The sequence below is a fragment of the Cyprinodon tularosa genome, unplaced genomic scaffold (assembly GCF_016077235.1).
Source record: "Cyprinodon tularosa strain WSP-4 unplaced genomic scaffold, ASM1607723v1 ctg13, whole genome shotgun sequence".
In the NCBI taxonomy this organism is placed as follows: Eukaryota; Metazoa; Chordata; class Actinopteri; order Cyprinodontiformes; family Cyprinodontidae; genus Cyprinodon; species Cyprinodon tularosa.
In genome coordinates, this window is record NW_024038114.1 from 2,512,841 (window position 1) to 2,540,314 (window position 27,474).

The window sequence follows — 27,474 nt, forward strand, 5'->3', positions numbered from 1 at the left end:
AGGGTGTGCCTTAAACAGAAGACCCAGTAATGATTATCTGGGGGGATGCAGGTAACAAGATATAATCGGTCTTTGTCAGTCACGTGACTGACACGCCCCCTAGCGCCATTTTTGTGGTGAGCGGAACAAAAACAAAACAACAGAAAACAAGAGGAGAGCGCTGCATTATCATTGAATGTACAGATGAATGTACAAACACGATTGTCACAACCAAGGTAAGAAAGCTGTAAATGAGTTAAGTTGCATGAACTGTGAATCCAAGGGCGTAGGTTTGATTTCAACTTTGGTAGGGACACTATTCTTAAGTTTCATTGGTCCTTTGCAAAATATGCAGGCTCTTTTTTTATGCTTAATGTGAGCTTCAGGGCTCATTTTGTTTAAAAAGAACAGCAGCATGTCTTGCAACATTAATACAAATGTTATAAGCACTACATGCACTAGATGCTGTTCATCAAGACTTAAAGCATCACTGGCTCTGATGAATGTGGAATTAGGACTTTTTCCACTTTGAAAAGGATATCATTTAAATTTACCTGCGACTAGGACAGTGTCTATTTAACTAAACATAGTCTAAATATGTCTGTAATATGTGGATTTATCCTGTGTTTTCTTCTTAAGATATAGATTTGTGTAGAGCTAAACAGAGGTAAAACCCACTCTTATTTTTTTTCTATTATGCTCTCTCTGGATCATGAAAAATAATACATTCAAAGGACGGAAAATAAATGTATTATAATTACATGTGCACTGGAACTATAAGAGGAACTGACACTGAGCATTTAAAATATTAATATTAGAAGTTGTACCTCTGGGCTGTGGTTACTCTGTGTAGCTAAAATCATTTTATCTAGGGCTGAAACAATTAATCATATTAACAAATTATTACAGTACAGTAAATTTCTCAAGCCTACCAATTTTTTCAGATTACTAATTTTTTTTTCTTAAATCTCATCTTACAGGTCCTTCATTCCTAACGTCTTAATGATACCCCACTAAAACCCTGGGCCATCATTGAACCAACAGGGACCATACTATCAGGTCACTGTACATGTATGGCTGGAATCGCAGAGACATGCACACATGTTGCAGCTATGCTGTTCAAGCTGGAGGCTGTCATCAGATGCAGAGAGACAGTTACAGTGACTGGCCAACCTGCTTACTGGATGATACCCAGCAACGTTTCTTTACCCAGGCCTGTTTTCACCGACATTATCTATGTATTTGAGATTTTGTGTTGCATTTTCATAAATTCTCTGCTTCATTGAGAAGAAAATAAAAACGCTTGTTTCAAATTTCAAACTCCACTCTTTATTGTACACACATTTTTGCAACTTCAGAAACATTGCTAATATTTGAAGTGATGGTGAAACCCACATTTTTTTTGCTGTTATTTTTCAAAAGTAAAAAAAAAAGTAAACTTTAAAAAAAGCAAAATTCTATTTGTGTGAAAAGAAGAATAAAGTTGAAACAGTACTTGATCTGGCTTTCATTTTTACACTACAGTAGGGCAATGATTTGTAAGGGCACAACAGACAGTGACAATCTTGTCCAAAAAAGTAACTTCTTCGCCTTCACATGTCAACAGCATGTTTATGGGTATGGTTCCAGTTAATATTTTGTATTTCTGACAAACATTTCCAATCACCCTTTCGACATGAATTCTTAGATGTGCAATCTTCCTTGTTTCTTCTACATCCTTAGCATCCAGCTGACAGCGCCCCTTTGTGAAGGCTGGAAGCTTGACCTCCGCACACAGCATGCCAACATTTTCCTGTATATCAAAACCTCTGTCAGCTAACACAATATCCCCAGGCAACAACATGTTAAGAAAGCCACTGTTCAAGGTGATATGTTTGTCGCTTGTACGCCCACCCCACCCTTTTGATAAGAAACATATAGCTCCATTGGGTGTTATGCCTATTAAATACTTCATTGTATGATTGTGCTTGTAGGAGGAAAACATCTGGGCACGTGCCTTCAAATTAGCAGGTTTCTCTGTGAAAATTTCAAAACAGTCAATAATCACTGTGACTCTATGTCCAAAGGCCTCCACAAACTGATGAGGCATAATTTTGTGCAAGGTGTCTCTATCTGGCCACACAATTGCACGCTTCAGATTTGCATATAAAAATGACACCATTTCATTGAATGTTCTGTAAACTGTCTTTGGTGAAACACGGAAGAGATAAGCAAGGTGTTTTGAGGGCAGATCCAATCTCAGACGCATGAAGGTTAACAGAAGCATTTGAAATGGACTGAGAATTTTGTTTTGAGCAGACATGAGAGGCAGCAGAAAATTAAACAAAGCCATAAAGGTTGCCAAGTTTGGTAGACCCGTATAGTACTTGACTTTTTCATTACTGTCTCCAAAGAAGCCATCAGAGATCCGCAGCTCATCAAGTTCACGCCGCAGCTCTCTGTTTGTCTTCCAAAAGACGGTTCATCTCTGCACACCTGAGCACACACAGGTTACATTCTGTCTGTCCTTCCTGACGACCACCTTCTGTGTCATCCTTGGTGTTTGGCCGGCCAACGTTTTCAGCAGCCTTCTGCGTGTCAGTCTGTTGCTGGTTAGGGTTCTCTGTCGCCTCATGTGTAACTTCATCCTGTTGCTCAAGGATTTCATCAGCCTGATGGAGCCCCGTTTCAGTTGCTTGCAGGGCATTCTTTTTCAGCTGTTCCCGATAACCACGTCTTAAAGAGCGATCTGTGTCTGTTGGTCTGATGTCAGTGTGGCCCAGATGCAGGGATGGAGCCCAGTCTGGGTCAGTCTCCATCATCTCATATGCGGGTTGACCTGCAAAGTAGATGAAAGGTTGAGTGTTTTACACATCTATTCAAAACACTATATAAAGCACCTAAATAACAGAGCCCATTAGATTAGATGTTTAATAACATAACCTTATGTGTCCCACAGTGGGGAAATTTGCTATACCGAAACAGCACAAGTACATCGGACTAGTAAGGCCAGAGGTAAATAAATAAACTGAAAAGCTTACAGACGAACAAAGGATTATAATAAATAAACTTAAGTAGATTGCACAGGATGAATAAATACAGTGAGTTGGCTGACGAGTGGGTATGTACAGTGTTTTTATATGTAAAGTGTTTCTATATATATTTATTCATTAAAAATAAATATTTGTATTGCAGATTGTGTAAATGATTATATACAGAGAATGCATTATTTATTAAATTTTAGCGGTCTAAAAAAGAAATAAAAAAAACACATCACTTTCTGCTTCTCTTCCACAGCATGTTTCAGTAGGTTTACATGAACTCCTGCAACTTTATAAGCAAACCATTTCAGCGTGTTGTTTTCTATTAGTGTATATTTACAAGGACTTATCTTTGTGAAAATGCCGAGAGCAAACACGAGCATGAGGAGATATTTTATGAAACGTGATGTCTTTCCTTCTTACAGCAGCGACCCATGCAGCCCGACGCCTCTTTGTTAAGTCCTCTGTCTGCGGTCCGTATTTTTTTTTCCAAGTGGGGAATACGAAAAACCGTAAGGCCGCATCTGCTGTTTTCTGTTTAGAATTACTATTGCATCCTTTGACGCAGCACCAGTGTCCCATTATTTCCAAAGGAAGCAACTAGAACACTTCTTCTCTCTGTTAGTTTTCTTTTGTTCGTTGCTGCTGTCTCTTCACCACAAAAATGGCGCTAACTACCCTAAATGCATTGCGCTTTTGCGGAAGTGACGTACACTGTCACAGACTGATTGACCAACTGGCTGGATGGAAGTCACACAACCGTGTGATTCTGACTAGAGGTCATAAAAGTTTATGACCCTTCTGGTTGATTCACAGGATAGAAATGTAGCATCCTCTTTTTTTTCAATGTTTCATATGTCCACACAATAATTTTATAATTATCACTAACAGCTACCATCCACGTTAGTAATTTTAAGACGTAGATGGATCAGTGTGTCGTTTAGATCCAAATATTTATCGCCTTCGCCGCAGATAAAAAATTTGATAGGACCCATCTCTGTAAGAGCCGAGAGAGGATGAATTTCTGTATAAACCTTATCTTCTATAGACAGTTGCGTCATCGGAGCGGAAAATAAGTCCAGTTCCGTCAAACTGCATTCCGGGGACTTTTGATGCAGTAGAGCCATGTCTTCTCCTCCTCCTCACTGAAAAATATCTCCTCTCCTGACAGACTTCTTGCTCTTAGCCTTGCTTCTTCCTGATGATTTCTTTTTTTTAACGCTCTTGCGTTTTTGAAAGTTCCAAACACGTTCTCCGGGCGGACGCTTTTTGTTTCGTCGAGATAAAAGCATCAACCCTGAACCGTCCTGCTCATTTCCCGATATCTTCTTCATAGCTTTTCCGATCACGTCTGAGGCTATGCCGCTCGCCGCTCTTTTAAGATGAGGTTTAGCTATAGAAAATCCGCTTTTAAATAGGGGTGAGACAAATCTGAATTATCTTGAAAATATCGCTCCGATCCCACGCCCGTGTAACACGAGAGCGCCGCTGAATCCTCCTAAATCGCCTCCGACCTGATTTTGGTAATAATGTATAAACCTATGGGGATCCGTATTCAATCCGATACGCGCCATGGTACGATTTATTTATTTATTTGCTTCTCTCCGATGCAGCAGGGTAAAATAGTTCAGAAGGGGAGTCTAGGGTGAAGTGATGATATGAACGTTGTTCCCAGAAATATAAATTTTGAATGATCGGGGTAAATTACACGTTGTATTATATGTTTCTTCTCCTCATACGCTTCAAAGAGACTGGTCTAAAATGTAGTTTAACAACGGTCTTTCCGTAGCTGAAATTATTCGGTACGTTTTGATCGGATTTTATTTCTACGTGGATATTTTCAATATGATTTTTTGAAACGGGTAAATAGTGAGGAGGATTGAAATGTTGCGTGATAATATCGCCGTATCGGCCTTCTATTTTCACGGTACGTAGGAGAGGGGCATAAGCGTCGCCCACCACCTGTGGAGCGACTACATCGCTATAGCAATAAAAAAGATCTGTACCACCTTTTAGATCAAAAGGGTGAGGAAGGGTTCTTTTACCAGCCAAAATCCATTTTCCCGGCTCTGCCCCCAACATGTAAGCTATAGGAGGATAAAAACGTATATTGTACCGACCCCCTGCTTGACAAAATATCCTTTTTTCAATCATATTCATCTTTAAATATATATCACTTTCTATTTTTCTAAGATGGTTTTCAATCTCCGCTTTGAATCGCGTCATGTCCTCATATTATCCGTGCGTTATATTCTGCCGGAAGAACTGCTCCCATCCAGCTTCCCGCCATTCAAAATAGGCCGATTCTGCAGGGACGTTAAACCACGTGTGGGGATATGAAATCTCTACCAAGGCAACCTGCCATCTACCTTCTAAATTGATATGCAGCCCCAAATTTACGCAGAAACTAGATCCGGTATTATTTTTAAATACGTCCACGCTGCTGTTAGACGGTAATGTAATATAGAATCCGTCTTTATCGCTCACCGCATCCATGGTAAAGTGTCGGTGGTGGGTTCAATGCAGGGTTTTTTTATACATCAATCAGGTCTGACGCTCTGACCCAACTGTTAAATTTCTCCGGCCAGTTCTTCAATTTTACACTTGTTTTTGACCTCTGAGCGTACGTCGTTTTAATATCTTCTCCACATGGTATACCTTGTCTTTGGGTATTTGGACTCTCTGTATTTCTTCTTCGTAAAAAGACCCCTCGATCCGCTCTCCATCATAGTCCGTTAATTTATACACAGAAGGAGAACGACTGACGCATTCGGATATGGTGAAGATTTCATACGTAAAGCTTTGTTCATATTTCTTATCAAACACCCCTCTTAACTTTGAAATTCTAACCGGGTCACCCTTCTTAAATTTCCTCTTTGTTGCCTTCTTTCTTTCTCTCCCCACCTTCCGACCGTAAAGATTCCTTAGAACTTGGTCTTTATTTTCAAAGGAAACCTGCATCGGGGTCATTTTTATACTGGAATGATAGCTGTGATTATAGCTTTTTACAAGATCTTGAAGCACATCCAGATATCTCCGTGTGTTATTAGCGGTGAAATATCGCCACATTCTTGTTTTGAGTGTACGATTAAACCGCTCTATGACGGAGGCCTTCAGATCGCTGGCTGTCGCAAAGTGGATAATTCCATATTTTTTCATTAAGGCCTTGAAGTCTTTGTTAAAGAATTCTTTCCCTGCATCGGTTTGAAGCTTCTTAGGAATTTTACTGTCTTTAAACACTGATTCAAACGCCCTTACTACTTCTTTTTTTTAAGAGCTTGGACAAAAGCCTTTTTGGAAAACAAATCAATTACCGTTAATAAATAATTGTATCCGTCATTTTGGTCGGCTAAAGATTGCATGTCACAAAGATCTGCCTGAAATTGTTTCAAAGGCCCAGAGACAAAAACCCTGTTCCTTGGAAAATGAAGTCTTGCCGGTTTGTGGAGAGTGAAAGCGTCTTGCTCAGACAAAAAATCTTCAACCTCAGCTACATTTATATTTTTCCCATTTTCATTCTGCAAAGCTCTCCTTAACCTATCTATTCCCCCAAAACTTCCAGGATTGGAAGGGTTATAGTAGACTTTTCTTATAGCTTCACGATCAGACATCCTATTCCTTACACCAACAATCAAAAAAAAGAGACTTTTTATTCTTTTCTCCTTTATTTACAACGGGTAAATGAGTAAAACAACAAAACACAAAACCCAGAAAAATTCTTCATAATGTAATGCTTTTCAAATGACATCTGCAAACTAGGAATGTAAAAACTTTTCAAATCACATCTACAAACTACCAAATGTAAAAACAAAACTTTTCAAATCACATCTACAAAATGTAAAAACTTGAAATGTAAAAACAAAACTATTCAAATCACATCTACAAACTACAAAATGTAAAAACGTTTCAAATCATAACTACAAACTTGAAATGTGAAAAACAAAATAGGAATGAAAATGAAAATTTTTTTTTAAATCTTTTTTTTCTTTCAATCACTTCCAAGTGATACAGAAGATAAACAAGCAACTAAATAGCACATCATTCATCCGGTGCGACCAAAGATGTTTGAAATAGTACAGAGTTGTTTGATTTTGTAAATTTCTCTGTTGTTCCGATACACTTCTTCAACAGCAGCACGCAGTCCGAACGAAGATCTGAGTTCGTACAAAAGAGTCTCCACAATTATCTTAACCCTGAAATCCTCCGCTTCTTGTCCGCGTTCTTTCATCAGATGTTGAATGGCTGGAATGAGTTGCGGTGTTTTGAGTCGACGTTGAAGCGTGATAAAGTTAGTCTGATAGAATTCTTCTTTCAATACTTCGAGACAATGATGCTGGAGTTGGCTCGGGTGGTCTGTTTGACATCCGTAACAAGTCTCTCGATTATATTCCAAAGCGACGTGGTTAATCAAATGAAGCATGGCTGTTTTCACTATAGCAATGTGTGAGGAAAAGATCCAATCCTCATCCACCTCCCCATTTATAATCGGCGGAGTCTGCGCCGGATGCACGATGAGGCTGGTTTGTTCGTCTTCGGACGAATCAGGTGAGGCTCCCGCCGCCCTGTCTTCATCAGACTCGGAAAGAGTGGGAAGCAATTTCTTTTCCTCCTTCAGGACATTTACTTCATTAGTCTCGCTTGGAAAAGGTGCTGGTGATGGTGGATGATTAGCTTCGTCTGGAAAAAGCACCGGTTACAGAGGGTAGGGTGGTGAAGATGGAAGATATGGAGTTGCTGTGGGGGAAACAGGAGAGTATAAATCCCAGTACGACCCCATTCTAGCCGGTGTAGATACGGCCCTTCTTGAAGAGATGTGTGCTGGTATGCTTCCTCATGCTAAATATATAGGGTGGAGGGTAGAGGGCGTGTCTAAAAGAGGTTTTTTTTCACAGTCAGAATGTCAAGCCAGCAGGGTGAACTCCAGAACAGGTTGGAAATTCGATCCCCAATTTCAATCATTTTATGGCGCCATACAATAAAGGGTAACGCCAGCATGGTCCTAAAGATCCCACTTTCTGCGTTTAGAACTTCTAAAAAAAACAGGTCGGGGGAAAAAGCCTCGTAGCTCCTTCGCCTGCTCGCTCGGAGAGACCAGGACCCGTTTGTGGTAGATTTTGTTTGCCAAACTGCGCTAAAGAGTATCTCTCCGTTGACGATTTCAACATCAGATGGAAAACCGATCAACTCTGACTGGTCTGGAGTAGCCAATTCCCTGTTTATTTCTGTATTGTAGGGGACCACCAACCTCAGCACTGCCCAGTCATTATAGGTAAGGTTCCATGTATCAGAAAAGGGTGTGAGCTTCTCTTCTCGGTCCAGTTGGTAAAGGTAGAGCTCACCGGATTCATATTTGAAGATGTATCCCCACGCACCAACCATGCCAGAATCCTCTAAAGACCATTCTTCATGCAGTGTTTCTATAGGAGGATGCTGAACCCTGCATAAATACATTGCCGATTTCTTGGGAGCTTCAAGGGGGTGGTTCGAAGCTTGGAATACAGAAATTGGCGTCTCGGATAATAAAGATGTTCCGCTCGGAAGGATGGGGGATGGGACCAGAAGGGGGGGAGGGGTGATGTCATAAATCATTTGTGGGGGATGGGACTGGAAGGGGGGAGGGGTGATGTCATAAATCATTTGTTGGGGAGGGGTGAGGTCATAAATCATTTGTGGGGGAGGGGTGAGGTCATAAATCATTTGTGGGGGAGGGGTAAGGTCATAAATCATTTGTGGGGGAGGGGTAAGTTAATGAGGTCATAAGTCATCAATCATTTGTGGGGGATGGGACCGGAAGGGGGGAGGTAATAAGGTCATAAGGTCATATGTCATCAATCATTTTTGACATAAGGTGGCTTAATTATCTCTCTCCCTCTGTATGATTTCTCACGTGACGTTTGAAAAGAGAGTCTGTGCTGTAACACTTTCCACAGGTCATACATGAGAAAGGCTTGCCTGTGTGAGTGGTCATGTGATAATTTAAAGAACTTCTTCGAGTGAAACTTTTTTTACAGGTAGTACACGAGAATGGCTTCTCCCCTGTGTGAGTTCTCATATGACGTGTTAAATCAGATTTACATCTAAAGCCTTTTGCACAGGTGTCACATAAGAAAGGTTTCTCACCTGTGTGAGATCTCATGTGATAAAGTAAACTAGCCTTGTTTCTGTAAGTGTTTCCACAGGTTGTACATGTGCAAGGCTTCTCGCCTGTGTGACTTCTTATGTGACACTTTAATAGAGACCTTTTACTGTAACATTTTCCACAAGTCACACACGAGAAAGGCTTCGCGTCTGTGTGAATTCTCATGTGATTAAGTAAACTAGCCATGTCACTGTAACCCTTTCCACAGGTTTTACACTTGTACAGATTTTCATATTTGTGAGTTTTCATATGACGTGTTAAATCAGATCTAGTTCTAAAGCTTTTTTCACAGGTCTCACATGAAAAAGGTTTCTCACTTGAGTGGGTTTTTATGTGATAAAGTAAACTTTTCTTGACACGATAACTCTTTCCACAGGTTGTACAGGTGAATGGTTTCTCTCCGGTGTGAGTTCTCATGTGACTATTTAAAAGATACTCTTTACTGTAACCTTTTCCACATGTCATACACGAAAAAGGCTTATCGCCTGTGTGAGTCCTCATGTGATACATTATAGCACTCTTTTCACTGTAACCCTTTCCACAGATTGTACATGTGTAAGACTTCTCATGTGTTCTCATGTGACGTTTTAAAAAGCATTTTCTGCTGAAACTCTTTCCACAGGTCATACATGAGAAAGGCTTCTTGCCTGTGTGTAAGGCCATGTGATCAATTAAAACACATTTTTCAGCGAAACTTCTACTACAGATAGTACACGAGAAAGGCTTCTCGCCTGTGTGAGATCTCATATGACGTGTTATTTCAAATCTAGTTACAAACGTTTTCTTACAGATCTCACATGAGAAAAGCTTCTCACCTGTGTGCGTTCTTGTGTGATAAACTAAACAGGTCTTTGTACTAAATCCCTTTCCACAGGTTGTACATGTGTAAGGCCTCTCACCTGTGTGAGTTCTCATGTGATAAGCTAAACTCGGTTTGGTACTGCAGCCCTTTCCACAGGTCGCACACGTGTAAGGCTTCTCACCCGTGTGACTTCTCATGTGGCATTTCAAAAGCGATCTTTTATTGTAACCCTTTCCACAGGTCAAGCATGAGAAAGGCTTCTCATCAGTGTGAGTTTTATTGTGATAAATTAAATTACTCTTGTCAATGTAACTCTTTCCACAGGTTGTACATGTGAAAGGCTTCTCTCCGGTATGACTTCTTATGTGACGTTGTAAACGATATCTTTGACTATAAATCTTTCCACAGGTCATACATGAGAAACCATTATCCGCTGAGTGACTTATTTTGGGTGTGTTTGGATTTGAACTGTCAGAAGTGCCTTTCTGCTCTTCAGTTTTCTGGCCCCCCTCATTTTGTTTCTGCTCTTCGTCTCTTCCTTGGTTTTCAGAACTGTTTCCTTCCTGATGTTCTTCAGAGTAGCCATGTGAGATAAGCTGGTCCCTGTTTGGGTTCCTTTCATTGTTGTTTTTTTGCACATAAGGAGGATTCACCAAAATGTATTCAGTCTCCTCTTTTAGCACAACCTGCTCTTCCTCCTGACTGATGCAGAATGAAGGGCAGATTGATTGCTGCTTCTCTTCCTCTTTGAACTCTTGATATTTGCAATTCTCTTGCTCCTGTTTTATCTGCATAGGCTCTGGTTCTTCTTTCACAGATGTGGAGTTCCCCTCCTGGTGGCAGAGCTCAGTGGAATCCTCCTCTTCTTTGCACACACAATTTTGCGGGAAATCTGGATAAAAAGACAAAACCCAAGCTGATAAATGCAAGTGAAAGAATAACCCTCTCCTTTCCCAGGTTGTGCTTCTGTGTTTATTTATTGTATCTGACTTTGTCTTCTCAAACCCCCGGTTGGCCTAGGCAGAAGATTAGTTACACTCGGCCCAATTTTGCTGGAGATTTTTTCCTCTAAACTGTCTTAATCAATCTGTCTGTTCCAGTTAAATCTTCCCAGTTTTTATCCTTCATACTTTGTCACAGAAGTCCTTGAAAATTTGCCTTAAATTTAATTAGTAATCAAAATTCTCATTGAAAGGCAAGTTAAGAGAATGATTCATCACTATTGTCTCCTGTGTTTTACCCCAGAGGTAATTACTGCTATCCATCACTGATGTTTGACTTTCCTCCATGTCTTGAGCTATTACACCATTCAGATTGATCGAATGATCGATTATTGAAATTATTGTCAGCTAATTTAGTAATTGATTAATCGTTAACTTGGTTACAGAGACTATAATGCTATGTTCACCCCGCAAGCAGCAGAGGCAGCAGACGCAAAAGGTTGATGCACATCTTGGCGCAAAAAAAGGTCCTGCAGCGCGTTTTGAGCAGCAGAAGCAGTGTGTCTGACCATCTGACGTGCGAGACGTGCTGCAAAACGCAGCAGCTGCTGGAGTTGGGAAAATTGCTGCTTTAAATCGTACAGTTTATGCCCGTCTTTAGTTCTTGGTATAAATAATGATCCATTGATTATTCCTTGCTGACCGGACTAATCCTTTAAAGCCTTATAAGGCCCAAGAAGACGAGATTAAAAAAAAAATTTTTTTCAAATACCGTATTTTCACGACTATAAGGCGCACTTAAACGTCTTTTTTTTCCCCTCAAAATGTGCGGTGCGCCCTATGTGTGTTGTAACTGCGACTTTTGAGACCACCTCATTGAGGAGATGATGAAAGAGTGGTTGAATGTAAGGAGACCAGGTGTTTTTTTTTCCACTCATCACCATCACCATTAATCTGTGACTCCATGCATGCCCATCTCACAGCTGATGTGAAAAACATGGGGAAACAAATTAACCCTGTGCTCGCTGTTCAACCGCTCGACATCGGTGTGAACCGGACCCAGCAGGTGCAGCAGAAGCAGCGAGTTTACATGCAAAGTCAATGGTTGACGCGCGTATAGGTGCAGCAAAAGGTCCCGCAGCGCGTTTTGAGCCGCAGGTGCAGCACGTCGGGAGCGTTTAAGCATCTGACGCACCGCCAACGCGCTGCTGCTGCTCGAGATGGAAAAATTGAAGTTTTGCTGCTGGACGCGCCGCATCAACCAATCAGAGAAGCTGATCTGGGAGCTGACAGCGAGACAGACACAGCGCTCTGATGACATATATTAAATGAAAAGGGCTGGATGGATGAGGAGATGATGAAAGCGTGGCTGGGGGAGGTTTATGTGAGGAGACCAGGTGTTTTTTTCCACGCATCACCATCGCTGCGTGCCCATCTCACAGCTGATGTGAAAAAAAAGGTGAATCAATGAACGCTGTGCTCGCCGTTATCCCGGGGGTCTTACAAAGGAACTTCAACCGCCCGACATCGGTGTGAAGCGGCCGTTCAAAGTAAGGCTGCGAGCGGCGTGGGAGCGATTGATGACAGACGGAGACCACAGTTTTAGGATAAGTGGAAGGCAGCGCCGGGCAAGTTACGCCACAGTTTGCAGATGGATAGTAGATGCTTGGACTAAAGTGTCTGCTGGCTCTGTTGTTCAAGCTTTTGCAAAAGCCGGCATTATTTCTGAGGAGCTGCGCTGCACGGAAAGTGACTGACAGCGAAGAAGGGGAAATGGCATGTCTGATTTAGCGCAGCTGTTTAATTCAGAAACAGAGGATGATGACTTCGATGGGTTTGATTAATACTTTGTAATAAATACATGAATAAAGCACAATCATACTCAGTTTTGCTCCCGCTCTATTTTTCTACCTGAAAACTTAATTCAACAGCAGCCTCTGGGCAGGGTCTCCTCCTCTTCACCGCAGCGGCTGGCAGGTGTTTTTTCATCTAAATAATCTAAATCTTGCAGCTATATTTGCTGTGATCAGTGGGAATAAAGTAGTTTTAATGTGTTTTTAAGTGAGAAAGTCCACCTGAAAACTTAATAATTGCAGTCAGTTCATCCAGATTATCTATTTCTGTCGGAGGCGCTCAGACCCCGACATACCAGCGGTGCACCGACAGTAAAAAACCCTTCATCAGCAGCCTCTAGGCTGGGCAGCCTCCGGGTTCACGCGGTGGCTGGCAGGTGTTTTTCATCTAAATAATTTAAACTGCAGGCACCAGGATACCGGTAATAAAAGCGAACATATTCCGTCGGCAGGTTTCAGGATTTTAAGTTAATTTAGGAGTGATCACAGCGCTGTGTCATCTGCGATGTGTCTGTCTCACGGCCAGCACCCAGGTTTGATTAATACTTTGTAATAAATACATGAATAAAGCACAGTCATACTCAGTTTTGCCCCCGCTGTATTTTTAAATACGCAGTAGAGGTATTTAAAGGTAGTAGAGGACATGGACCTGTATATAAAAAACGCGCCCTATAGTCCGGTGCGCCTTATGTGTGTGTTAAATACAGAAATGGCACACATAACTGAGAGTGCGCCTTTTAGTACGGTGCGCCTTATGGTCGTGAAAATACGGTAACAAAAACGTGAACAACTATCACTCATTTACAATTTAAGTAACACAAGCACCATCCTCGCAGAAGCACATACTCCTCCTAGATTCTTAACATTCTGTCAAGAACTGCCTAAAATATGATTTTATATGGTATAATTACGCAACATTCCGATAATACAAACAAACAAAAGGCTTGCCTCAAGCTGTTATGCAACAGAAGGGATGTTAATCACATACAAATTTAACAAGTGAGGAATAAAAAAATATACATATATATATATACCATTCTCCGCTGAGTGACTTATTTTGGGTGTGTTTGGATTTGAACTGTCAGAAGTGCCTTTCTGCTCTTCAGTTTTCTGGCCCCCCTCATTTTGTTTCTGCTCTTTGTCTCTTCCTTGGTTTTCAGAACTGTTTCCTTCCTGATCCTGATGTTCTTCAGAGTAGCCATGTGAGATAAGCTGGTCCCTGTTTGGGTTCCTTTCATTGCTGTTTTTTTGCACATAAGGAGGATTCACCAAAATGTATTCAGTCTCCTCTTTTAGCACAACCTGCTCTTCCTCCTGACTGATGCAGAATGAAGGGCAGATTGATTGCTGCTTCTCTTCCTCTTTGAACTCTTGATATTTGCAATTCTCTTGCTCCTGTTTTATCTGCATAGGCTCTGGTTCTTCTTTTACAGATGTGGAGTTCCCCTCCTGGTGGCAGAGCTCAGTGGAATCCTCCTCTTCTTTGCACACACAATTTTGTGGGAAATCTGGATAAAAAGACAAAACCAAAGCTGATAAATGCAAGTGAAAGAATAACCCTCTCCTTTCCCAGGTTGTGCTTCTGTGTTTATTTATTGTATCTGACTTTGTCTTCTCAAACCCCCGGTTGGCCTAGGCAGAAGATTAGTTACACTCGGCCCAATTTTGCTGGAGATTTTTTCCTCTAAACTGTCTTAATCAATCTGTCTGTTCCAGCTAAATCTTTCCAGTTTTTATCCTTCATACTTTGTCACAGAAGTCCTTGAAAATTTGCCTTAAATTTAATTAGTAATCAAAATTCTCATTGAAAGGCAAGCTAAGAGAATGATTCATCACTATTGTCTCCTGTGTTTTACCCCAGAGGTAATTACTGCTATCTATCACTGATGTTTGACTTTCCTCCATGTCTTGAGCTATTACACCATTCAGATTGATCGAATGATCGATTATTGAAATTATTGTCAGCTAATTTAGTAATTGATTAATCGTTAACTTGGTTACAGAGACTATAATGCTATGTTCACCCCGCAAGCAGCAGAGGCAGCAGAAGCAGAAGGTTGATGCACATCTTGGCGCAAAAAAAGGTCCTGCAGCGCGTTTTGAGCAGCAGAAGCAGTGTGTCTGACCATCTGATGTGCGAGACGTGCTGCAAAACGCAGCAGCTGCTGGAGTTGGGAAAATTGCTGCTTTAAATCGCACAGTTTATGCCCGTCTTTAGTTCTTGGTATAAATAATGATCCATTGATTATTCCTTGCTGACCGGACTAATCCTTTAAAGCCTTATAAGGCCCAAGAAGAGAAGATTAAAACCAAAAAATTTTTTTTAATAATAAAAAAAGTGAACAACTTTCACTCTTTTACAATTTAAGTAACACAACCACCATCCTCGCAGAAGCACATACTCCTCCTAGATTCTTAATATTCTGTCAAGAACCTCCTAAAATATGATTTTATACGGTATAATTATGCAACATTCCGCTAATACAAAAAACAAAAGGCTTGCCTCAAGCTGTTATGCAACAGAAGGGATGTTAATCACATACAAATTTAACAAGGGAGGAATAAAAAAATATACATATAAATTTATCTTTAATCATTATCAATACTGTTATTAAGTAACAAAAGAGTTCAGTAACAAATTATTGCAGACACTTGGATACCGGCTCAAATGTAGTTCTCATAACTATCCAGCCGATGCAGCCATTCAAAAGTGTGTCAAATGTTTTGAGCTTGGTTCTGACTTTTGGCCAGGTGTGTCAAATTGATTTTTGGTTCATGGGACTTTGAAATTGGCAATATTATTGGTGGCAATACTACCGGTGACTGTTTCAAGAAAGTCATATGACCGATACAGGATTTGTTTCCAACTATCTGATACACTGAACTGTGTTTACTAACGTATCTGTCAACATGATGCATCCTCTAAAAAAATTTGCCTCATTGCATTCATCATTAAAATTTTCAAAAATTTTAGAGCAGTCTAAAAGGAATAGGAACTTTTAAGCTGTTGCATTTTTATTTTAATATTCTCATTGTGTCATACTTTTTCTCTCAGTTATCACTTAACTTATCTGAATTAAAGTTGATTTCAAATCAACTTAGTTTATTTACTGTTTTTACTGTACTTATTGCTTTAAAATATTTTCATTTACATTTTCCCCAAAATTTTATATATTTTTAGATTATTTATTTGCTGCATTTAAAAATATCAATCATATCTTTAATTTAAACATAGATATGAAATGATATAATATAACCTACAATAACTTAAATCATCATTGTAGTAGGTCATCAAATCAATTCAGTCAAATAAGCTGCCTGTACCCAGCAAACACATCCAGGTGGGGCCCATATGGGCCTCACTTGGGCTAGATGGGCTTCAGCTGGGCTTGGGCTCAAGGTGGGCTCTGTTGCTGGGACCCATGTACTGCCCACATGAGTCATGTGGGCAGTAGATGGGCTAGACCAAGCATGGGCAATAGGTGGGCTCCAGCTGGGCTGGTTTACAAATTCAAAATGGTCAAATCGACATGTTATATAACAACAGCCACTGAAAGGTCTCCTTTTTTATGCTATTTTATTTTATTTTTAAGAAGTAAAAGTCTTTAATCCCACACTAATCCAGCCTACTTAAATGATACATTTATAAATCATTTAAATAATTGTAATTTAAATCACTTCACAACCCCCCCTTTCAGTGAAGCAGCTGAAACTTTTGATCTCAAAATTTTACTGAGATGACAGATCAATATGTTTCATAATAAACCGGCCCTGATGAGTATTTCATATTCTAAAAGTTTCTAATGTCGCTTCCTTTATTGTTTTCACACAGGTGAATTCTACTTTCATATTGATACACTGGAATTAATGTAAAACCAAATAGTATGTGCTTTGTTATTTTATTATTTGATGTATAGCTTAATGATTTTGTACACTCTTCATTTAGTTAATTTGTTCTAACATCACCACGCTGTGGATTAAGTAGCTTTTAAAAGCTTTTTAAAAAAACATGTCTTGCTACGATGTCTTGCGAAGGTAGGATGCTAAGAATTTAGTATTTCATTAATTGTGGCCTTTATTAACAAACTTTAGAAGGGGAAAAATAAATTACCACAATTCTCAATTCAGTCACTAGGGGGCAGTGAACACGAAACAGGGGAACGTTTATAATGTTCACATTTTAATAATTTCACAACTAAATTAGTATCTTGAAAATCACCCAAGCTAACTAAACAAATACGAAAATGGTCTGAAACAGAACTAAACCTTGGAGCGTCCAGGATCATCCAGTAGTCTTGCTAACAAAACAGTTCTATTTCAACCGGAAGTGGATTCCGACACCACGCTTAGCCGGAAGTTAACTGGGGGCCATCTGTGCACCTATTTAACTCTGTTACGGCGCCATTGGAGGGACATTTTTCTTTATCTTTGCAGCGGAGACGGTATCCTTCGGACGACATACAGGTAAGAATATACTTCTACATCTAATAAATACTGTTTTTCGGAAAGTAACTATAAAGAGTGCAAGAGCTAGGTTTAAAGTGTCTGCTGCAGGCATAGTTTAGAGAATGCTACGGGTTTGAGACCGCAACGTGGTTGAGGGCTAGGCCGCGCCAACTGCTACCACCATCTGCTCGGAGCTTCGGCTCTGCGGCACATTCTACCGTCTTAAGGGAATCAGAGCTGGACTTACACTATTAGACCTTAGCTGCTTGGGCTGTTTAGTGTATTTTTTTCATTTATTTTTTGGCAGTAGGTATGTGACTGAAATTTAAAAGGGCCGTGAGTAGACCACGCCGCGCTGTCTGGACTTTTTTCTTTCCCCTAGACGTGGTAGTTCCAGTGACCCGCGCTTACTGTTTCCAAGCCTGATTATTTCATACAACTTTGAGTTGTACTTTTTTCTTCTTCTCTATTTGCGTGTTGCTGTTCTTTGGGTTTGTTTCTGAAAGTGAAGTCGCTTTTTGGGTCTTAAATAAGTGACGATGTAGTGCATATAACCAGCTGAAATCCCTCCACCTTATAATGCACACATTAGTCTAGTCACTGCTGTGATGCAATATACTCAAAACAAATCTAGCTTCACTTAACATGGAATTAGATCTGTGATTAACCACAGAAACACATTTTCTAACCAAATCATTTGCGGTTTTTGGCTGGAGTTTGTCATCCTGTGTTTATCATAGCTGAAACCTAAAAGATTTTTTTTCTTAGAAATCATGGAGACTTCAGAAAGAACAAAAAGGAAGAAAATATTGGCAAAAGTGAAGGAACATTTCCTTGAGCTCGAAAAGGAGTCTATGGCTTTGTTGGCAGATAATTCTGAGAAAATGGATTCCATGGACACTTCTGATGCTTGCGAGGACAATTTATCAGGTACTCATTCAGAAAGAACACAAAGGCAAATATTGGCAAAATTGGAGGAGCATTTTCTTATGCTCAAACAGGACCCGACTGATTTGTTGGCTAATCAGTCAACATCTATGTTAATTCTGAGAACATAGATTCCATGGACACTTTCTACGATGCTTGCGATGACAATTTATCAAGTAATCATGAAGATGGAAATTCCACTGATGTTTTTTATGACTGTAACATTGAATCATTAGATCATATTAATGAAAATTGGGATTCATATGATATGCCAGATAGTGACTGTGATTTCCATGGAGATGAATATTCCGACATGGTAGATGACGACAATGCTTTAGATGGGCTTGCAGAGTGGGCCACAGAATTCAACATTTCACAAACGGCGCTCTCTGCACTTTTGAAAATCTTGAGCAGAAAGGGCCTTGATGTCCCAATGGATGCCAGAACTCTTATGTCCACTGACAGGTCATGCAAATGACAAATTTGGCTGGGGGATCCTACTATCACTTTGGGATTGAAAATGCTCTTATATCTGAACTAAAATCTTTAGAGCATTTTAAAGCGACTGATACACTCACACTTAGGATTAATATCGATGGAATACCCTTATTCCGCAGCTCTAGTGTGAGTCTGTGGCCTATTCTGGGTAGAATTAAGGAAATTCCAGAGTGTAGTGTGTTTGTAATTGGAGTGTACTCAGGTGCATCCAAACCCACAAACAAAGAGTATTTACAAGGGTTCATAGAAGATTTGAAAACTATTTCTCAGAGGGTTATTGTTTACGGTGGTGTACATTTCATGATAGGAGTACCCCATGCTTTTATTTGTGATGCACCCGCTCGCGCCTTTCTTAAATGCTCCAAAGGTCATACAGGCTATTATGGATGTGAGAGATGCACTCAAAAAGGCCAGCACAAGGATGGAAGGGTGTTTTTTCCTGAGGTATCAGCTAGGGCTGCAACAACGAATCGATAAAATCGATAAAAATCGACTTTTAAAAGCGTTGGCAACGAATTTCATCATCGATTAGTTGTGTCGCGCAATTAATGCGTCATCCGCCGCCGCCGTCATCACATCCACTTGACTGAAACGGGGGAAGAAAAAAAATACGAGCCAGCGCCGCAGGTGCAGTGTTGCCAACTCAGTGACTTTTCAGATCCCTGCAGCGACTATTTTTCAAAAAAGCAACTAGCGACAAATCTGGCGACTTTTTACGGTGTCACTGGCGGCTTTTGGAGACTCTTACTTGAAAGCATGTATCGTTCCTACTCTGTCGTGGGGCGCCTCCCCCATCCCAACCCCGTTCTCCCGCAGTAGTCCCTCTCAGCGCTGCAATCAGAGCCGCAGGATGTTTACCCTCAGCGTCCAGACTGCAAATGAAGCGTGCATGCGCCGGGATTGACGGCGCAAATTTATCACAATAATTAAAATAACCTGCGCTTTGTAAAATGAAAAAAGTCGTAACATGCAACTTTTGTAAAAACAAATTAATATGGCACGGAACTTCATTTCGTATTGATGATTAAAAGTATTTATAACTATACTATTTTACAGTACAGTACAGTAGTTAACGTTTATACCGTACTTTTATTTGTTAAACAAATGCTTGGGCCTGTATAAAGTTTTTATTCCCTGATTTCAATGTTGTATGGAGTATTTCATTGTATGATAACTCTAAAATAAAAAAAAGGTTTCTACTTCACGTATTTCACCTATCGCGGGTTCTTTTTGGAACGTATCCTCCGCGATAAACGAGGGTTCACTATATTTATAATGGGAATACTCCGGATTAGCTCACTGACTTTTGGGTGGGTCACAGCCATCCCTGACAACAGTTTAGAAACGCCACTATTCATCGCGGCAGCAAGCAGCATTCTTGCATAATGTGCCCAAAAAGCTGGGGGGTTGGGCCTTTCATGCTTGTTGTAAGGCATCATAGCGTTCTTTTCCAGATCAAACTGAAAATTTTACCAGCTAGATGATAATAAAAATAACAAAAATAATGGGCAATAATTCAATAACGATATATATCGATCAATAGACGTGTGGCGCAATAGAAAAAAAGAGAGTTGATAAAAGTTCGATAAAAAAGAAACACGGTTTTCCTTCCTTCTCATTGTAGCCTAGCATGTAGGTTTATGCTAGTCACTACTTCCTCCCAACCAATCACAATCGCGGACCCAGGCACGCCGTCACCAAGCGCCGCCCTCCCAAACCACAACACAGAGCACATGAAGATGTCGCAGCAAGGAGAGGCGGAGGAAATTGTTCCAAAGAAGGGTTTTTGTAGTTCACCAGTTTGGCAGTATTTCAGTTATGGCAAGTCGGACAAAAAACAAACCACAGTCATCTGTAAAATGTGTAGGGAACCAGTGAAAATTAAGTCTGATAACACAACCAACTTTTTTTTTTATCATCTCAGCCGCTCACACCGGCAGGAGTACGAGCTGTGTAGGCCCCGGCGCGGCTCTCCTCTGAGGAATCTTCGGGAATTTGGGGAAAATATATATATATTTTTTCAGTTCTGGGCAGTTTCCCACATAGTTCTAACAATTGAGAGAAAAATGCTGAGGGGCCAGCAACTTCAAAGTAATAACTCAGGTTAAAGCAGGAAACTAAGCTGAACCAGGTTCAGAAGAATGGGGTGGGGTGGGGTGGGGGGGCATTTATTTATTTATTATATTCATTTTGGTCACTTTTCTGGTCACTTTAGTTTATTCTTTGTCAGTATTTAATAACATAACTCAGGTCTCTTAAGTTATTTTTCTTAAAAACAATTCTGTTTTGGTTAAAAAAGTTGGTTAAATAAAGATTTAATTCAAAGTCTGTGTTTGTGTTCTTTATTAAAATTAAATCATTTTGCAATATTATAAAAAGTCCAGGCAGACATGCACATAAAATATGGTTTCAAATCTTTTCAATAATTATCGATATCGATCAATATGCATTTTTTTTTTATCAATAAGCTTTTTTTCCTATATCGCCTAGCCCTAAGCAGGATATACAATGGTTCCATGAGTGCAGTACATGGATATGTACTGAATAAATATGGAGATGAATACTATTATAAACAGAATTTACAGATAGATTTGTACCATGAGTTTAATATAAGAATAAATAGTAATGTGAACAGATTTACAGCTGGATATGTACTGAGTATAATATTCAGGTGGATATCACCATAAAAATAGAATTTTAGCAGATATGTACAATAAACATAATATTTAGATGGTTGTTATTATAACAAGGTTTACAAGTGAATATTTACTAAGAATGTATATACGCATGACTATTACTATATCTTTAAACATGATTTTTAAAAATAGATATACATAAGTTAGGCTAAAATGTGCAATATAGCAGTTTAAGAATTAAAATTTGGCAGAAGCTCTCCAAATTAAAGTGCAGTGGAAAGTAATTGCACAATGAAGTTAAGGTACAGTATTGCAAATAATGTACCTGCAAAAACATGCAACATGCAAAAATAAATGGTGGAAACCGCGGTAGCATAATATGTTAATAAGTAATTGCTCAATGAAGTTAAGGTACATTATTGCAAATAATGTACCTGCAAAAACATGCAACATGCAAAAATAAACGGTGGAAACCGCGGTAACATAATATGTTAATAAGTAATTGCTCAATGAAGTTAAGGTACATTATTGCAAATAATGTACCTGCAAAAACATGCAACATGCAAAAATAAACGGTGGAAACCGCGGTAACATAATATGTTCATAAACATTTTTTATTTATTTATCAATTTATTAATCCCCGTCAAACAAACGCTATTTAAAACATTTACACAGAAGCATTATTTAGTGAATTCTTCAGATTTGTTTACAATTATCTGCGCGTTTCCAATGACAACAGAGAAATAGGAGGAAGCGGAAGCAACCCAGGACGAAGCTGGAAGGCTGCAAACTGACGCGACTGAGAACGAAGGCGGTGTTATGCCCAAAAGTGCATGCCTGCCGAAATATGCATCCCCAGTCGCGGGAGCGCGCCTCGCTCTGTTGAACTGCATATCGACGAGGAAAACGGATTAAAATATGTTCGATGGAGCTTAGGTTCTTATATTAATGATATAAAAACGTTTAAAAATACCTCTCGTGGGAAAAAACTTGTGGTTATTTGGCAGATTAATTTACAAAAGTACGGATTTTTTGAACAACATTAAATCCAAGGATTTTGACCATGGTACGGCTGATTTATTTGTTTTGGTCTCTTGCTATTTACACACAACACTAAACCGTGATAGCCGAAGTGAGTTTTGAGTTTGCAAAGCTTTCTCTTAAAGGGACACTATGCAACATTTTTCAGTTAATTAATGTGTTCCATAACGTTATGGATGACTAAATGAGTCATTTCAGGTTGAACAAAGGTATTCTCGGCCGCCCTGGTGGTCTGTGGGGGAAATACTGCACTTGCAACTGCAGGAGCACCGACCCGCACCCACAGGCTCAGAAGTCTCGTGAGAGTCAGTCTTGCTTTACGGTGAGAACTGCTACACCCCCCCAGTTAAAAGCATTCTCGTTGCTAGCACAGTGGCAATCTTTGTGCAGTTATGCTACGTTCACGCAGCAAAAGCAGCAAAATCGTGTCTGCTGCTTCATTTTTGCTGCTTGTACCAGTTAGTTCTGACGCGCGGCTGAAGCAGCTTTGCTGCTCTGGCTGCAAAAGTGTGTCTGAGGCGCATTGGGCGGAGCTTCACTATCCTTTCTCTGCCTTGCAGCTATATTTGCTGTGATCAGTGGGAATAAAGTAGTTTTAATATGTGTTTAAGTGAGAAAATACACCTGAAAACGTAATCAGTGCAGTCCGTTCATTCAGATTATTATCCTGCCTTCAATATTTTTTCTGTCGGAGACGCTCAGACCCCCACATACCAGGGATGCGCCGACAGTATGGATCCCTTCATCAGCAGCGGTTCACCGAGGCAGCTGGTAGGTGTTTTTCATCTAAATAATCCAAACTGCATATTCTGCCGGCAGATTTCTGCATTTTCAGTTAATTTAGGCGTCAATAAACTGTTTAAGAGCAGTGATCATCAGCGCTGTGTCTCTCTCCCTGCGTTAAACGCACCCGACGCGCTGCTGCAGCCGCTCAGACGTGCTGCGCCTGCAGCTCAAAACGCGCCGCGGGACCTTTTGCTGCGCCTTGACGCGCGTCAACCATTGACTTTGCATGTAAACTCGCTGCTTCTGTCGCGCCAGCTACGTCCAGTGTGAACGCAGCGTTAGTCATTCGCTGCTAAGCTCAAAACAACAGCGCCTGGCTTGACGGAGAAACCAGGAGAACAGCTGTGCATATTTACGACAGTGCACTTTTACTTTCGCCCTCTGGAGGGAGCCTCACTGGAAAATCAACACCGGTTGCATAGTGTACCTTTAAGTGTAAAATCAAACGCGCACCTACAAAGCACAGCGTTCACAGACCAGTGAGATGCGTTCGCTGCGCGTCAGAAAGCTATGGTGCATTCAGGAGCATTGGAACATTTTAAACTTACAAGAATGAGGCATAAAACAGAACTGTATTTTTACTGAACTGTATTGTATTTTTTTTTTTTTTGTTTATGCACATCTGCTAGCTTTTTATTCTAAAAAATCTATAATATTACACCAGCAATTTATCAAAGTTTTTTAAAATCCTGTTTAAAAGCTCCAAATGGGGCTTCAGATCATATGAAGCAACAATTGCACTGTCATTGTTTTACAGGGCAGTATTTGCATTTGCTGATCCTTGTACTTAATTACTGATGAATATACAGGAATACAGATGTACAAGTGTCAACTCCTCTGAGATAGCAGGGGATGGAATTTTTGGCAAAGACCTGCCAAAAAATGCATCCCCCTTGTTTTTAACTTAAAGATTGTCCCACACACATGAAATTCACACTGGTACCTCAGCACACATGTTGAAGCAGGTAGAATTTGAAACATCAGCTACAAATCTATATTTCTGGATAAAAGCAGGGGATGCAATTTTTGGCAAAGACCTGCCAAAAAATGCATCCCCCTTGTTTTTAACCTAAGGACCTGCCAAAGAATGCATCCCCTGCTTTTATCCAGAAATATAGATTTGTAGCTGATGTTTCAATTTCTACCTGCTTCCACATGTGTGCTGAGCTACCAGTGTGAATTTCATGTGTGTGGGACAATCTTTAAGTTAAAAACAAGGGGGATGCATTTTTTGGCAGGTCCTTAGGTTAAAAACAAGGGGGATGCATTTTTTGGTAGGTCCTTAGGTTAAAAACAAGGGGGATGCATTTTTTGGCAGGTCTTTGCCAAAAATTGCATCCCCTGCTTTTTTCCAGAAATATAGATTTGTAGCTGATGTTTCAATTTCTACCTGCTTCCACATGTGTGCTGAGGTACCAGTGTGAATTTCATGTGTGTGGGACAATTTTTAAGTTAAAAACAAGGGGGATGCATTTTTGGCAGGTCCTTGCCAAAAACTGCATCCCCTACTTTTATCCAGAAATATAGATTTGTAGCTGATGTTTCAAATTCTACCTGCTTCCACGTGTGTGCTGAGGTACCAGTGTGAATTTCATGTGTGTGGGACAATTTTTAAGTTAAAAACAAGGGGGATGCATTTTTGGCAGGTCCTTGCCAAAAACTGCATCCCCTACTTTTATCCAGAAATATAGATTTGTAGCTGATGTTTCAAATTCTACCTGCTTCCACATGTGTGCTGAGGTACCAGTGTGAATTTCATGTGTGTGGGACAATTTTTAAGTTAAAAACAAGGGGGATGCATTTTTTGGCAGGTCCTTGCCAAAAATTGCATCCCCTGTTTTTTTCCAGAAATATAGATTTGTAGCTGATGTTTCAATTTCTACCTGCTTCCACATGTGTGCTGAGCTACCAGTGTGAATTTCATGTGTGTGGGACAATTTTTAAGTTAAAAACAAGGGGGATGCATTTTTTGGCAGGTCTTTGTCAAAAATTCCATCCCCTGCTATCTCAGAGGAGTTGACACTTGTACATCTGTATTCCTGTATATTCATCAGTAATTAAGTACAAGGATCAGCAAATGCAAATACTGCCCTGTAAAACAATGACAGTGCAATTGTTGCTTCATATGATCTGAAGCCCCATTTGGAGCTTTTAAACAGGATTTTGAAAAACTTTGATATATCGCTGGTGTAATATTATAGATTTTTTAGAATAAAAAGCTAGCAGATGTGCATAAACAAACAAAAAAAAATACAATACAGTTCAGTAAAAATACAGTTCTGTTTAATGCCTCATTCTTGTAAGTTTAAAATGTTCCAATGCTCCTGAATGCACCATAGCTTTCTGACGCGCAGCGAACGCATCTCACTGGTCTGTGAACGCTGTGCTTTGTAGGTGCGCGTTTGATTTTACACTTAAGAGAAAGCTTTGCAAACTCAAAACTCACTTCGGCTATCACGGTTTAGTGTTGTGTGTAAATAGCAAGAGACCAAAACAAATAAATCAGCCGTACCATGGTCAAAATCTTTGGATTTAATGTTGTTCAAAAAATCCGTACTTTTGTAAATTAATCTGCCAAATAACCAAAACTTTTTTGCCACGAGAGGTATTTTTAAACGTTTTTATATCATTAATATAAGAACCTAAGCTCCATTGAACATATTTTAATCCGTTTTCCTCGTCGATATGCAGTTCAACAGAGCGAGGCGCGCTCCCGCGACTTGGGATGCATATTTCGGCAGGCATGCACTTTTGGGCATAACACTGGTTATAATCTGTATTATATTGTGTATGTGTATTATGCATCTGATTTAATCTGTAAAATTCTTATTCCATTTGACTTAATAAAAAAAGCTTGAATAATGACATGGCATTTTTATTTTATATAGTGGATAGAGGCAACTCACAGTTGATTGCATCAAAGTCTTGACAAGCAGCATTCTCAGAAAATAATACATAATACAATAATAAAACAAAAAAAGAACCCATTCCAAAATTAAATAGCCTGTAATAATAAAGGCTAGCTTGTGTAGGACATAATAAGGACCCATAATCAGCCCAGGGTCCAGTGTGGGTCCCATGTGGGAGAAAACTGGGTTGCAAGTGTGGGGCCTTATGGGGCTTGTCCACAAGGGGCCCCAATGGAACCCGCGGACAAGCTGGGCTGCCCAGCTGGGGCCCACTCACCAGCCCACATGGGCCCCTCGTGGGAGTATTGTCTTTAATCCAGCACGTGCCGGTATTCTGTGAGATAGTATCAATGCAGGATCAATACAGTTTTGGTAATGCTTCAAGGTGCATCTATAACACACCGCTACCACCTAATCAACGTTTAAACGTGGTTTTTCATACCTATTCGATGTAAAATGATCCGGCTGGAATCCAGTTCTTGTCGACACCCAGCGATTTCATCCTCGGACTTCATGGCTATGACTTTATACTCACTGATAATGTCTTCGGCAGCAGTTAATTGTTCACTGCTATCATCTTCATTAGGCTGAAGTGGATACATTTTTACTTTAAACACACAAATTAAATAAAAGAAAACAAACCTGTCTTAAAAACTACTTCTAACCAACGTGAGTGTGTCCCGTGTTTCAATATATCTGTTCCGAAGAAACTGTCCCTGAATATTTGTTCCGCTTTGAATTTCTAATTCCACTAGGAAAATCGTTTGTGTTTTATAAAACAATATTAAATTTGTGTATACACATGTATACTTCATGAAATATAGTAATATTATTTTATTTATAATTTGTTTTTCTTTAATACTATAAATGACGATTTTTCTTTAAATCTAAGGAAAACATGGTATTAAAGACAAAAACAAAATTACTAGTAAAAATATTTTTCATACAAACAAGTGGGCATAAGACAAATTCCTAAAATTATTGCATAAGTCTGACTGTTTAAAAACTTACAGATGAGCCTTATTGCCATCAGAATGAATAGCTTGATTGTTTACTTGTTGTTTTTTTTTTTTTTTTTTTTTTTTTTTTTTTTACTTTTATGCATTTCTTTCAACATACAATAAACAATAGCAAAACAGTAGTCACAACAATACATTTAAAGCTGCAACTTTAATAGCTGGTATATTACATTTTGTGGCCACTAAAAATAGCTGGCTTAATTTAGCAGGTCTGATAGTATGGTAGGTAAACATTTTAACACTATACCTTAATGATTAGCTCCTTGTTCCCCCTAAAAAAAAAACATCCCCTAAGGTCTGGTTTTTTTGTTTGTTTGTTTTTTTGAGTTACAAGAAGTAGCTACAGAATGTATATTTTAGGCTATTCAGGTATTCACATATGCTATTATTTGCTGCAATTAACTGTTATTGACATGTTGGTCTCAAAGAAAGCTGCGGACATGCGTTTACCTGGATTGCTTACACCCGGCCTAACATT

At 39.7% G+C, this 27,474-nt stretch overlaps 2 protein-coding genes across 4 annotated transcripts; both read right to left on the reverse strand.

Annotated features, from left to right (window-relative positions):
* Positions 1–2,244: 2,244 nt before the first annotated feature.
* Positions 2,245–3,615, reverse strand: LOC119778075 (THAP domain-containing protein 11-like). The gene is made up of 2 exons (XM_038277159.1): positions 3,350–3,615; positions 2,245–2,797 (listed from the first exon to the last, which is right to left on the reverse strand). Exons 1-2 carry the CDS (start codon positions 3,579–3,581, stop codon positions 2,403–2,405), a joined length of 627 nt encoding a protein of 208 aa, XP_038133087.1. The 5' UTR covers positions 3,582–3,615; the 3' UTR covers positions 2,245–2,402.
* A 3,370-nt stretch (positions 3,616–6,985) lies between these two features.
* LOC119778059 (oocyte zinc finger protein XlCOF6-like) lies at positions 6,986–26,676 on the reverse strand. 3 transcript variants are annotated; one of them, XM_038277130.1, is made up of 3 exons: positions 26,420–26,676; positions 13,769–14,242; positions 6,986–10,364 (listed from the first exon to the last, which is right to left on the reverse strand). In XM_038277130.1, the coding sequence occupies exons 1-3, from the start codon at positions 26,577–26,579 to the stop codon at positions 8,857–8,859; spliced, it is 2,142 nt and encodes a 713-aa protein (XP_038133058.1). In that variant the 5' UTR covers positions 26,580–26,676; the 3' UTR covers positions 6,986–8,856. The 3 variants fall into 3 exon arrangements, with proteins under 3 accessions (XP_038133058.1, XP_038133057.1, XP_038133060.1); XM_038277129.1 differs by having other exon boundaries at positions 6,986–10,832; XM_038277132.1 differs by lacking the exon at positions 6,986–10,364 and adding an exon at positions 10,701–10,834 and having other exon boundaries at positions 13,756–14,242.
* Between the last annotated feature and the right edge of the window lie 798 nt (positions 26,677–27,474).

Excerpts from the sequence above, each read along its gene's own strand:
- LOC119778075 (XM_038277159.1), bottom strand. The coding sequence starts at position 3,581 with ATGGGACACTGGTGCTGCGTCAAAGGATGCAATAGTAATTCTAAACAG. Across the intron at positions 2,798-3,349 it reads CTCTCGGCATTTTCACAAAG|GTCAACCCGCATATGAGATG; the intron begins ATAAGTCCTTGT and ends TCTACTTTGCAG.
- LOC119778059 (XM_038277129.1), bottom strand. The coding sequence starts at position 26,579 with ATGTATCCACTTCAGCCTAATGAAGATGATAGCAGTGAACAATTAACT. Across the intron at positions 14,243-26,419 it reads GATCATTTTACATCGAATAG|ATTTCCCACAAAATTGTGTG; the intron begins GTATGAAAAACC and ends CTTTTTATCCAG. Across the intron at positions 10,833-13,768 it reads AAGTCACTCAGCGGAGAATG|ATTTCCCGCAAAATTGTGTG; the intron begins GTATATATATAT and ends CTTTTTATCCAG.